Source organism: Corvus hawaiiensis, chromosome 18 (assembly GCF_020740725.1).
Source record: "Corvus hawaiiensis isolate bCorHaw1 chromosome 18, bCorHaw1.pri.cur, whole genome shotgun sequence".
NCBI classification, from domain to species: domain Eukaryota; kingdom Metazoa; phylum Chordata; class Aves; order Passeriformes; family Corvidae; genus Corvus; species Corvus hawaiiensis.
In genome coordinates, this window is record NC_063230.1 from 13354201 (window position 1) to 13367130 (window position 12930).

At 52.1% G+C, this 12930-nt stretch overlaps 1 protein-coding gene across 11 annotated transcripts in view; it reads right to left on the reverse strand.

Moving 5' to 3' along the window:
* Positions 1-12930, reverse strand: part of NCOR2 (nuclear receptor corepressor 2) — a 230434-nt gene that overhangs the window by 107141 nt on the left and 110363 nt on the right. For all 11 annotated transcript variants that reach the window (XM_048323240.1, XM_048323239.1, XM_048323236.1 and 8 more), the window contains 2 exons: positions 9251-9430; positions 4349-4462 (listed from right to left, as the gene is read on the reverse strand). In XM_048323240.1, the coding sequence (XP_048179197.1) occupies positions 4349-4462; positions 9251-9430 (294 nt within the window). The remainder of the gene's footprint in view (positions 1-4348; positions 4463-9250; positions 9431-12930) is intronic.

The following is a 12930-nucleotide window of genomic DNA, read 5'->3' on the forward strand; positions in this document are numbered from 1 at the left end:
ATCCCGTGAATGGCCCAGTGGAATACAGCTACAGCTAAAAATACACACAGATGATCTGTCTTGGTTATGGGGATTTGAGGTGGAAGAAAGCTAAGTTCTGTCAATACAATAACACATCCCAGAGGTGCAAATTAAAGCCCTCGAGGAGGCTGTGTCACACAGCCACCACCTCTGAGGTGCCGGACCCAGCAGAGACCAGCTTTCCTCCACAGGGGAGACACTAAAATCGCTCACAGGGCTTAATTTAGGAAATCCCAGATGCCTCCATCGCTGTCAGCCTCAGGATCAACTGAAGCATCCATCCCAACCTGATTTCTCCAGGTAGCTCTGTGCCACCCTGCCAGCAACCAGCTCCTGGAGAGGAGCCCTGAGCACCCTGCAGCCAGAACTGTCCGCTGAGCTTCCCATGGCACTTTTCAAATGCTCTTGGCAATTCTGGCCCCCGTAACTGTTTTCAAACATCATTTTGTTTCTTTGAGGACTGAGCACACTTTTGAAAATAGGACTCAAATGCTTCTGACAATGCTGCCCACTGTCTGTTCTCAGGTTAGTCCACAGACAGTACCAAAAACGTTAACTCCCATTCTCAAAAATCCTTCCAGAAATGGTAGAGTTGGCACTCACAGTGGAAATTTTGGCTCAGATCCACAAATGTATGTTTTTCTCTGTTATACTGCAAAGGTTTCCCAAAAAGTATCTTTTTGGGTGCAACTTCACAGCTCATCTTTGGAAACAAGATAAAATGGCTCTGGTCAGCACACAGCAGGGGAGGAGGCACCTGGACCTTGAATATAAACTGTTCCTCTACAATCCAAGTCCCCTAAAAGCTTCCCAAATGCAACCAAACAGACTCGTAGCCCAGGATTTGACTGCAGTCAAGAGCAGCTTCTCTCCGCTCTTCTCCAGCACAATCTGTACAGTCACCCTTTTTTTTCTGGAAATCAATTACATGTCCAGCAGAGTGTAGCAAGAGGGGATTACAGGTCACATTTCCCATAATTATCCTCTCTGACACCGAGGAACTTCTAAAATCATACACGTTAAGTAGGTCACAAGAGGGAACAGCAGCATGATGGGCATTCAGCATCAGCAAACCTGAATTCGGAGAAAATCGGATACAGCCCAGCGCCGCCCTCATCCCAACCCCTCATCCATACACAGCGCAGTGGTGAGAAAAATATATAGACTTCCCTGATGAACCATAAGCTAAAATTAGAAACCATTCACGCCTGCAAAGCCACAGCTATCGCCAAAAGGAAAGTAGGTCACAGAATAGCTGGCTAACTTGATTTTCCGGCGTTTCTAGCTGCTCTGTCCTCACGTAACCTCTCCTCTCCCATGGACCGTTTTTGGCCTCGCCTTTGTTCGGGGTATAACTGCTGGCAGTGTGCGGCTGCGGCACAGCCTGGCAGCAGCAGTGGGAACGGGCACGGCAGCACCCGCGTGCTCGGTGGAGCACAGACCCCTGGTTCATGAAAAGCTAAGCCAGAGCCAGGCAGAAGCCCCTCCACGAAGCTGCCACCTCCCACCTGCTCTGGGATTGGCACAAGGGCTGGCTTTCTGCCCCTTCCACAGCACTGCTCTTTAAAGATCGTTTCAGGCTTTGCCAGCACTTCTGGGGTGCTTTCCTTTCTCGCCTCCTCCTGAGGTCTGAATATCCTCTTTTTATTTGCATTTCTTACCGTGCACTGCCTCCCTCAAGCAAGCCACAAGCCAAGCGATGCGAGTAAATCCGGCTTTCCTTCCCTTTGTGCATGGGCTGGAGCCCTGGCTCAGCCATTACTGACGCCCTTCCCACAAGAAGACCTCAAGGCATCAACTTCACTGCTTTTCCATGGCACAGAAGAGGCAGAAAGGCTTAAAATTTGGCTCAGTGACCTTCCCCACTCTAGATCAATACATCTCTATCTGGCTTGCTGCCCTTTGCTCCTACCAACTCACCTTGCAATTAAGCGTAAAGCCACAGGTCAGCACAGGAGTGTCTGGGGCTCTCCCACATTCACAGACAGCTGGATACACCTGGAGGATCTGCTGCCATCAAAGCCACCCCACAGCCGACCACCAGCCACTGCTTTCCACCACAATCTCAACTGACTCTAATCCCAAGACCCTTCCTCTTCCAGCTTTCCTCCTCCTGGCCGCAAAGGAAGAGCAGTCACCACTAAAATGCATCCCAAACATTCAGTACACGAGAGTCTGAAAGCTGAGCCCGCGAATGTTCTTTAGAAGGGCAATTACATCCTGATTCCCACTCTTGTTACTGGAGCCTCCACAAAGACAACACTCAGCACTCCCTTCCCCCCGCAGCCCCAGCTCAGCCTCTCCCTCCTGTGGTACTGGAAAGGGTCCTTCCAATCCCCCAGCTTCAGCCATCACAACTGGCCAGTGATTCTGTCAGCTCTGTAGCCCATAGACAGATCCAAAGGAGGAACCTCCCTGCAACCTGCTCTGGTTTCTGTCAAGCCAAAGGGAAAGTTGTTGGTTGGAGCCTCCAGCCCACAGGTGGGCTCCTTACACGCGACACCCAAGGGGATTTTACAAGAATAGGGAAGAATCATCCCTGGGAAAATTCAGACACGAACACAGAGCCAGATTCGAAATTGTACCAACATTTGGTGTCCAACGTGACCTTTGCTTGCTGAGCACCCACCTGGAATGAGTGCACCTATCACAAAGGTTAATGGTGATAAAATTTCCTGGCACCAAGCTGGCTGAGCTCAGCCTAATGCTGACAAAGGGATGCCACCAGCCCTGAGCACTGTGTGTTGACAGTGTCCCAGCTGCTATGGCCGTGGACTTTCCAGGAAAAATGTAGAACTCCGTGCTTGCCCTCCACCATCTCTGCCGTCACCCATGGGACAGGGCAGCAGTGCCAAGGGACCCGAGTGGTGGTGAGGCTTGGAGAGCAGATCCTGTCTGCTCTGGAGAAGGTGGTGCGAGGGAACGTGTGACCCTTCTGCTGGCATGGGCAGAGACAAGAGGTGACAAAGCAGGACAGGGGGTTGGCAGGACACCCAGCCCTGGGCAAACTCCAGCTAACGGGGACTGCTATGACGCAGGCTGTTGGGGATGTGGCGGCTGAAGATCACCCTTCCCTCCTGCCTCACCCCCACCTCCCATTTCCTCCCCTTGTAATGTGGTTCAGCTACACAAGAGTGTCCAAGGAGGATGGGGCTCAAGGGAACAGAAATAAAAACCTTTGAGAGCTCATTTTTTTTGAGCCTCCTTGCTTGCACAGGAGGACAAGCCATCTATCCCAAGACCCCCAGAGAGGGCACTTGGTGATGAGAATGGCTGTGAGGAACGCTTGGTGCCTGCCCCCAAAGCCCAGTGCTGTAAAGCCATCACCAGCTGATACTTGCTAATGCTTCAAACACTTCGACCTCAGCCTTCACCCACTCACACAACAGACCGTGCCAGCGCTGGGTTTCCTACTGCTCAGGGAGAGAAGCAGATGGAAAAAGGAAAACCAGGAAAATTGCACTGCCTGGGAGCGCAGGGTAGGCGATTTTTTTTCTTTTTAGGAGTCAGGCACCTGGATTTCTGCAGCTCCAAGTGAAATCGCAGGCCTCGCAATTCAAAATAATTAGCGACTGGTAGTTTTCCTTTTATGCAAAATCATCCTTTTTATCCAACACCTAAATGAAAATGAATATGCTTGATTATCTACCAAAGGGCCCAATTTCTGAGCATCGCTCCGATGCACACAGCAAAATTCATCTCTCCTCAGGCTGCTATTACAGGCAACGAGTGATAAATGAGCGGTAAAGGCAGAGATCCAGAGCCAGGGATGCCAGCCTGACCTTTGCTAATGCTATTTACAGCATCAAATGTCCACAAATCCAGCCATGGCTGTGTCCACATCCTTTCTGCTCCAGCCTGGGGGGCTCAGGAGCAGCCAGGAGAGCTCGTAGCTGGCCTGCCAGTATTAGAGCACCACAGATGTCACCCTCCATCCATGCAGCCCACCCACCACACCAAAGCCCAAGCTTTGAGGCAGCTTTCGAACAGGTTCACTCCCGGGGAAGAAGATAAAGCAAACTGTTTAACAGAGAGGAGTCTGAATCATCTCTTGAACACTTCATCTCTAAGGCTGATCACAGGAAACCCCCCAGGCAGGTTCTTCAGAAGACATTAGTGCTCATCCGCCAGGCAGCGCAAGGTACTCATGGCTCAGCCCTCTGCAGTCACCATCCTGACAGGGCTCCATCTATCCCACTCCCACAGCCTCCACCCCAGAGGTAACACCCAGGAAAATCTCCCACCTGGTGCTTACCAACCTCCCCATCCCTGGCCAGGGTGACACGGCACGATCGCACATTTGTGCTTCCATCATTTCCAGACTCACCCTGTTCTCGTCGTAGATGATCTGCACCAAGCTGCGATGTTTGGACTCGATAGGAGGGGGAGAGATGGGTTTCTCAGGCTCTGGTGGTTTGGCTGCTTCTTCCTCCAACTGTTGCTGTGGAAGGAGAGGGGGGAGGAGGAGGGTGAGTCACAGCAAGAAACGCAGCCGTCCCTGTCCACACGAGACTCTCTGTGGTGCCGTGACCGAGGCAGAAACCGCCATGGTAGGAGACTTCCTGCGAGACACGGGCAGGCTGGGGCTGGGGAGGGACGGGGAGAGGGAGGAGAGCTCACAGCAGCCCTGCCACGCAAGCGCAGCGCTGGCCTGCCCCAGGCACCGGCCCTGTGCTCGTGGGTCGGTGTGTTTTAGGCATGGAGGATGAGGACCTGCCTCAAAGGAGCCTCCTGGAACGGGCCTGAGGCTAGAAATAACGATTTTACTGGGAACACTTAAATCCAGCCCAGCTCCCTGCTGCTACCTGCCTGTGGAGCTGCTGCTGCGTGCAGGGAGAGGTGCAGGAGCCAGGGGTGATGAGCAAGGCTGCTCTCCACCCTCAGCTTCACCTTTCAGTGGAGTGGTTAGAGGACATGCCTTGGGATGACTGTTCTCGATTAAATGACTCGTGCACCAGCCACCCCTGCACTTTGGAATATCACCGTGGTCAGCAGGTAAACCTGGCATTCCACCTGCACCTCCGACTCTCCCAACACTGTGAGGTAGGAGGAGACATCCCAGCCCTTCCTGTAAGTTTGAGGAACTGCTCAGCTGAAAGAGGAAATCACAGATTCCTCCAGGCTCCTCCTGGGGCCAGCCTGCGAGGAGGGAGAGCGCAGCCGTGCGCGGCAGCTGCGGGGCAGCACAGGCACGGGAGAGGGAGCGGCTGTCGAAAAATGCTGAGGATTTTTTCCCTGCTTGGTCCTGAATCTCCAAATCTTTGTAGTTTTTTCCTGCAGCTAAAGCATCCCCTGTTGAAGCATGAGGAAAATCGAGGGAGTCTTGTACTAGGAAGAAAATGCACCTGGGACTTGGCTTGCACCAGAGGCGAGCACACCACTGACTTCCCACAGGCAGTGACAGCTGCTGGCCTGAGAAGAAGGTGGGCACCTGTTCCTCCTCCCCGTCATCTCTGCTCCTGCTGATGACACCTTTAGCACACCAGGGCAGGAGGATGCAGCCCAAGAAAGCACTTAAGCACCCAGACAGGTCTAATGGCTTGGCCAGGAAAACTCACGCTCCTAAAATTTTGTTTCAGTGGATGAAGCATCCCATGCTGTGGACTCCACCTCCCCACAGGTGGATACCCTTCCCCCCAGAGGGAAAAGCAGCAATATAGGGAACACCAAGATACAGCCAGAAAAGCTGCTGTTGATGGCCAGGGTGGGTGGGGAGCAGGCTCTGGCAGAGGCAGGAGAGTCCGTGTCCCATAAATTGGCATGGCCAATAGCCTTAGAGGTACTCCAGCCACGAGTGAGAACAGCCAGGAAACGCCCATCTTGAACCATCTGCACCCTGGAAGGGGATGAACCTTCCCCAGCACTGCAGGGATCCATCCCTTCCTGCCTGCACACAGCCACACCATGGTGGCACACCGAAGGCTCCAACCACGGGAACAGCCACGAGCCCTGTGCTGTTCTCAGGTGGCCCAAACCACAGGACAGAGGAGAAGAGCTCAAACCATGGGCTGCAAAGCCATGTTTGGCATCAGCCCTGGCACAGAAGCAGCAATTCCAGCTGCCAGCTCTTCCCTGGTGTCCTCCTAAGGCACCCTATCACACATCCTCACTCCCATGGGATAAACTCCAAGAACTCCAAAGAACGAGCCAGCAGAAAGGATCAGACACATCTTCTACTTCTCTTGGGGAAAATATTTGTGTTTTAAAAAAAGTCTGTGTATCCAAAACTTGGCTGCATTGTTCTGGAAACCCACAAAAATTCTGCCAAGTGGTGGGGTGTGTAGCAAGGGATTTCAGACAAGAGGGTTTGATGGCCTATCAGGAAACGAAAGTTTGCCACTAAGTGGAGGCTCTTTAAAAACATCTCATTAGAAGAAAAAATACAAATCTAATTATAGCTGAAATACAGTAGAGAATTAAACTCTGCTTGTTGTGGCGTAGCACTGTATGGGTATTAAAGGGCCAGATGCTGGGATAAGGATGTGAGGAGGGGCTGGAGGCAGCACACCTGACTGCAGCCCACGACAGCTACTCCTGGGAGCCGTGGGAAATGGCAAAGCAAAATAGGTCAGGGTTCCCAGACAGGGACAAAATGGATTTCTTAAAGGTCTGCCATGAAAGCCAGGCTGGGACTGTGACCTTTACAGGGAGAGAGCGGGATGAGAGATGAGTCTTGACGGCTCCACACTCCCTCCCTCCTCCCAGCAGTGGCTGCCCAAGACCTCCCTACTCTCCCCAAATGCAAGACAGGGCAGCAGTGTTGAAGGGACTCAAGATGCCATCATTAGCCATAGCCTGGGCTCCTACAGCACCCACAGGCCAACCCATTTCCAAGTGGAAGAGGTGCCCCCTCCAGGAAAGAGACCCTTTGGCTGGACCATGTGCTACAGAGGGACCACTGCAGCCTGCAGCATTGGTGGGAAGGTGGGTGATATTTCAGGAAGGCCCCATCCCATGCTGGAGACACCTGCCTGATGAAGCCAAGGATGTTACACACGCACCCAGCTGCCATCACCTGGGTACTGGGATGCTCCACCTGCCCAGGGAGAGCAGAGCCTTCCAGCCACCGGGCATCTCTGAAAACCACTTTCAAAGAGACAAGGGGAGAACACAGGAAACTCAGCCTGATGGAAGGGGAAACCCTGGAGCTCTTCCACCCGGCCGGCTCCACCTCCATCACCAGGTGGGAGTGTTGTACTCCCGGAGAGCCCTCCGCTGAGCTCAGCGCCCAGGGAGGCTCCGGCGCCACTGCGGAGAACAGCCCAGCAGTTTATTTCTCCTTCAGATCCCCGGTACCGCTGCCAGGAATAAATGCATAAGGATTATCCTTCCCTGTCAGGAAGAGCGGGAGAGAGGACTCAGCGAGAGATTTAAGCGCATATGGCGCATGAATGAGCGGGGGATGGCTGACGGAGGTGGCCTCCTGCCAGGGGTGTGCAGGGTTTGGGGAAGGTTTCTCAGCTTGCTGAAGACGTTTGCTTCTTGCAAAGTCCAGGCAGAGCCTTCCCTGCCATTTTTGGAACAATCAGAAAGAGAGAGATGGTGGATTGTGGTTGGTTGGTTGGGATTTTTTTTTTTTTGCACAGCCTTTCCATACAAATGTATTTAATTACCCTGAGAAGGCCTCCCAAAGACAGAGGGGAAAAGCATTAGGATGTTCTGGCTGCATACAATTTCTCCCCTGCTCCACTGACATTCCTGCAGGAGCAGTATCTGTTCCAGGCTCATTGCTTTCCCTCACTCGTCCTCCTGCACTGACAGCTCGGATGCACAGATGCACAAAACGTTCCTGGAGCATCTCAGACAGGACCCCCTGCTCCAAAAACACTTCTTCCCAGATGTGCTAGCTCTGCTGGAGGACCGGGAGGGGGACGGCTCCAGCCAGAGGGGAAGGAGGCCATACTGGGGGGGTCAGTTTTGCTACCATGACTTTGCCACCATGTGCCAAAAAAGAAAAAAAAAATTAAATAAAAGGAAGGGAGGGGACACTTTACTGCCAACAGCCACTTTTACCTTCTTCCCCATTTAACAGAGCATTTTTGTGGGCAGGAAGAATCATAAAATTTGTTCACAGGGAAGAAATAAAGCAACTGAACAGCCAACAATAGAAACCCCATTTCCTTACGGAAGGACAGTTTGGTTTGAACAGCAAGGAGCGTATGCTGCTCCTGTCAGCATCAGCAGCAGCTCCTCAGCGTCCCTGAAAAGTCAGGCAGTGGATTGCTGGAGTTGTCAGTGTTTGGTAAGGGAAAATATAGATGGGGAAGATCAAGTGCATGCTCATTCTCGAGGAGCTTCAACAAACTGCCCAAGTAGAGGTTTCGCTCCATTCCCAAATTCCTACTGCAGCTGCAACCCCTTGGGAAAGGTCACTCCTCTTGGGCAGTTTGGGATTAGCAGCCATCAGGGAGTTCAGAAACTCACCCCAAGCAAAGGAAATAAAACAACCAGAAAGAAAAAGGCAGAGAAGTGGTTTGCTTTAAGAAGTGAAAGCCCTTAAGTCTGTGGCTTTTTCACAGACATCCCTGAAGGTTTTGTCATATTAATCTCTTAACGGGTTTATGGTAATTATGTACAGGCCAACACTGAGTGGGCCATCCTTCTACTGGGGAGCGCTCCTGTGCAGGGTAAAGCTGCAACCAGGAAGATCACATTCAAATCCCTGCTCAAGCACAGCCCTGACTGGAGCCAGACCAGATGCTGCTCATGGCTGCAGAGCAGGAAAGCCCCAGAGAAAGGGAACTGGATGCACTGGAAGGGCCATTTGGTCGTTGCAGCAATGTTTTAAACAGGCCAGTACTGAATACCGGCAGCAAGAGCACTGGGGAGAGACAATTGCTGGAAGGGAAAAAGAAAAGACCTTGTGCTACGCTGGGCTGTACAGATGACTCGGATGACCCAGGCTGTGCTTCCAGCTCTGCTGCTTACCCGTACATATCCACTGCCAAGTCACCGAGGACACATTTTTCTCCCTTTTGGGTTCTCTGACATGCAAAGAGCCTACAAGCTGGGTTTCCAAAGCTCCCTCCCTCATCTTGCAACTACCAGCTCCAGACTGCCGGCAGAGCAGACACCGCCCATGTCACGACAGGGAGCAGGGACACAGATGATCCTGGGGCACTGGCACTGCTACTTCCCCCCCTCTGTGGCCATGCAGAGGCAAGGACAGGGCCTGTGGCACCATGCAGAAGCAAGGACACATGTCCCCCTCCAGACCACAGCCTCTCACCTGCTTCTTCTTCAGCTTGGAGATCTGCTGCTCCACCATGGTGATCTCGCGGTCCACGCGGTCCATGTTCTGAATGAGCTCCTCCTTGGAGAGCCGGGCGGGCAGCAGGTCCAGCTCGGCGTCAGGGTGAGCAGGGCTCACGGGCGACACGGGCTCCAGTTTGCCAGGCAGGCCACGATCCTGGGAAGCGTAAAACAGCCAGATCATCTCTCTCCCAGGAGACTCTGGATCCTTCTCTCATCCTCCCACAGCTCCCTGGCCCATTCCCAGCCTTCTGAAATACACAAAACCCTCAAAAAAACCTGCTAGACTAGGGAGTACCAGCTGTCAGATCACATCACCACAGCGCTCCACAACCTCCAGCATCTCCAGAGAGAACCAGGTTATTCTCCCAGGGACATGACAGCAGCTCTTCCTCCTGACAAAGCCTCAGAGGCTCCCACCACCTTGAGTGCTGCTCATGTTCTTACAGGATCAATAAACCCATCCATATTCAGCAGCTCCCAGCACCACTGTCCCTTCAGAGGGCTCAAGGCTACATCTTCTCTGCAAAAATGAGACACCACAGTCACGTCCTCCTCAGACACAGGCACAGAGACAAGCAGCATTAACCATGCGGAAGGAGAAGGGGCTATGAGGGCAGCCCCTGGGAGGAAAGAGGGCTCCCAGCTCCTTCGTGGAGGTCTTCCTCCATCTCTTCCGAAACTCTGGGGATACTCGAGTGTTGGATGTTGAATGCATCCATCCATATATGGAGAGAAATGGAATAGGTGAGTCAAGATAAAAATAGACTGAACTGATGTTTTTCAAACTCTCGGTGAAGAGGCTCTCAGCTCAACAAAACCCTTCAAGTCAGAGACTGGAGAAATCACCAAAACCTCCGTGGCTGTGACAGGGAGCAGCTCTAATGGCCCAGGGCTAAGGGCAGAGGGAAAACACATGGAAACGCTCAGCTTTGCCGCCAGCAGTGCAACAACTTTGCTGAGCCCAACTAGCTGGCATCCCAGGAGCATCCTGCAGCCACGCTGCCTCTCCTGCACACCACCCTTCCCCTCTCCAGCTCCAAGAAAAGGAGCCCATTTTCTGCCAACACAAGCTGCGTGCCTGGATGAGCCTGCCCACCACGGATGAGCGCACCTGGGATGAAGCAGCTGTTTAACAGCCACCGGCCACACAGACGGGGATCACGGCACACCACCAGCTACCCTGACCCAGGACACTCCTCTCTGGCAGCCACCCAACGCCTTAATTAAAAGTTTATCTATTCATTTGCCTAGTGAGTGGATGGATTTCTCTTCCTGGAGGGGGAGAAGGGGAGCGGTGGCTCCGTTTGTAACCCTAAACCGCTGCCAGGCTGGGCAGCCAGCACACTGCAGCTGCTGTGGAGGGGAGGGAACGGGAGGGATGGGGGGAGGCAAACAAGGGAAGAAGTTCACACAACTTTGCTACCTTCATTACAGCAGCCCTGTACAAAGACAACACTGTTCTGCACCAGCTGGTGCTGAGCACCCTCCCCTCTGTGCTGACACAGCCACGGGTGAAAGGCCAGGGCTGACCCTCAGCCCAGGCTGGTCCTCCTGCCATGATGGAGCTGGATGGTGGCTTGGGAACCCCTCTGTGCTCCCCCATCTAACCAGGCACGTGGATGATGGCTCTGGGTTACTCACCAGCCGTGCTGCAGCTCATGCTGAACGTGGTGAGTGTGCAGATACTGCCCTGGCACTGCTCGGCACCTGTCCCCACTGGGTGCAGCCTGGAGGCACCAGTGCCCTTCCCACTGCTGCCATCAAGGGACAGAAAGCAAAGGAGCACCCCAAAACCCCGCTCTCACTGTCCTGCCTCGGGCCCATCCAGCCCCAGGAACACAAAGGCACCAGAAAGGCTAAGCTGGTTGTATCCAGCATCCATTCAGAAGAGAAACCAGAAGAACATGAAAGCTTTCTGGAGAATCCTCAAGAGAAGATCCCATCTTGTTTTATTTTCCCAGCATTAGGCATCAAAAATGGTCAGTCTGCTGCAGTGGGAAGGCTTTGTGTTCTCCACAACTGGGGTTTTTTTGTGGTTTTGGTTTTTTTTTTTCAAGTCACGAGGAGCAGGACAACCACAAGAAGCCAAAAGATAAATTAGGTGTTCATAAAATCTCGTTCAGATTAAGGTACAGGAAAGGGAAGTGGCAGTGGCTTGTAGGTGGGTAGGTTTTTCTGAAGGAAAGGAAGTTACCTGCCAAAAATGCAGGAGAGAAAGGCTCCTCTCTGTGCACATGAAACAAATGACACTTTCTCACATCTGCCAATATGCAAGACAGGGCATCTTTAAACTTCTGCTTGGCACAAAACCCCTTGGAAACCTGGTTCCTGATACATTTTTATCTTTTCACCTTGCGGAATCTGAAGCAAAAGGGCAGCAAAGCTGAGTAAGGGAAATAGCTGCAAGTCACAGCACAAACATCACCATCATCTGGTATTAGGAGATGATTACAGCAATAGAGAGAGGCAATGTCCTTGGACCTCACATACTGGGCACTGTCGTGTCACAAGCACCTCTCTAAATCAACAAAATGACAAGCAGCAAAAAGAAGGAAAAACCAAAACTAAAGGCAAAAAAAAAATAATCTTGTCTGTGCAGTGGTGACATCCAAAAAGCAGAGCTCATGGATTTATGCAAGGTATAAAGAAGCCCTTCTAAATCACAAAAGTGGGTTGGAAAGTGGTTTGCAAAGACCAGAATCCACCCAGAGCGTGGGGAAGACCCCAATGGTCAGAGATATTTCAACTAGTGCTCTGCTTCCTACAGCTCTCAAGAAACCCTCAACATATATTCCCCTGCTTTAGACAGTGTCACATCCTGAAAAAGTGCAGTGTGAAATGTGAAATTCTTCTCATCAACATGAAGTCACAGACTTCCAAAGCAGCAAGAGCTGCGAGAGGTGGAATAAATCTGCTGGAGGGAAGAAAACAATTACTGCATTACTCAAGTTGATTTTTTTCTCAGTAATTATGCTGTTTCCATGTGATTTGTTTTTACACATGGCTAACAGCTACTGCAGGTCCTGTTTATCCCTGGCCTTGTTTTGTGATTTATATGATAACAAGGGTGGGTGTGTGGGGGGCAGAGGCTGCACAAACCTCCCCGCAGCAAGAGGAGGTGCTGGCACTGAAGAAAACAATTATCACTGAGGAGGTTGTCAAAGAGCAAGGCCAGGCTTTGGGGTGGGTTTCCTCTACACACTTAGGAATAAAAATCCCCAACACAGATAATGGAGCAAGCCTGCTATTTGCTATTAGGCAGTGACTTTAAAAACATGTGAGAAAGAGAGGTAGGAAAAGGATAAGCCAGCTGCCTGTTGATGCCTTGAAGAGCAAGTAAGTCTCCAGGTAAATCTGATGTCCCTGCCTTCAGACACACCGACATCTGGTCCACAAGAAAAAATTACACTGGGAACACCAACCGTGGTGCCAGGACACACTGGAACCTGCACCAGCCCATCTCCACCTGCTTATCTGCATTACTGACCCAGCTTGTGATACTCACAGGGAAGTCATGTGCGTTGGAGGGATAGAAGAGGGCGTCTGTGCCACGCCTCAGCTCAGCACCTACAGCTGGATGCAGCCCAGCCTCCCTGAAGGGTCATTTTTCTCGGCTGCTTCCCACCCTCAAGAGGCAGCAGATCGGTAGCTCTG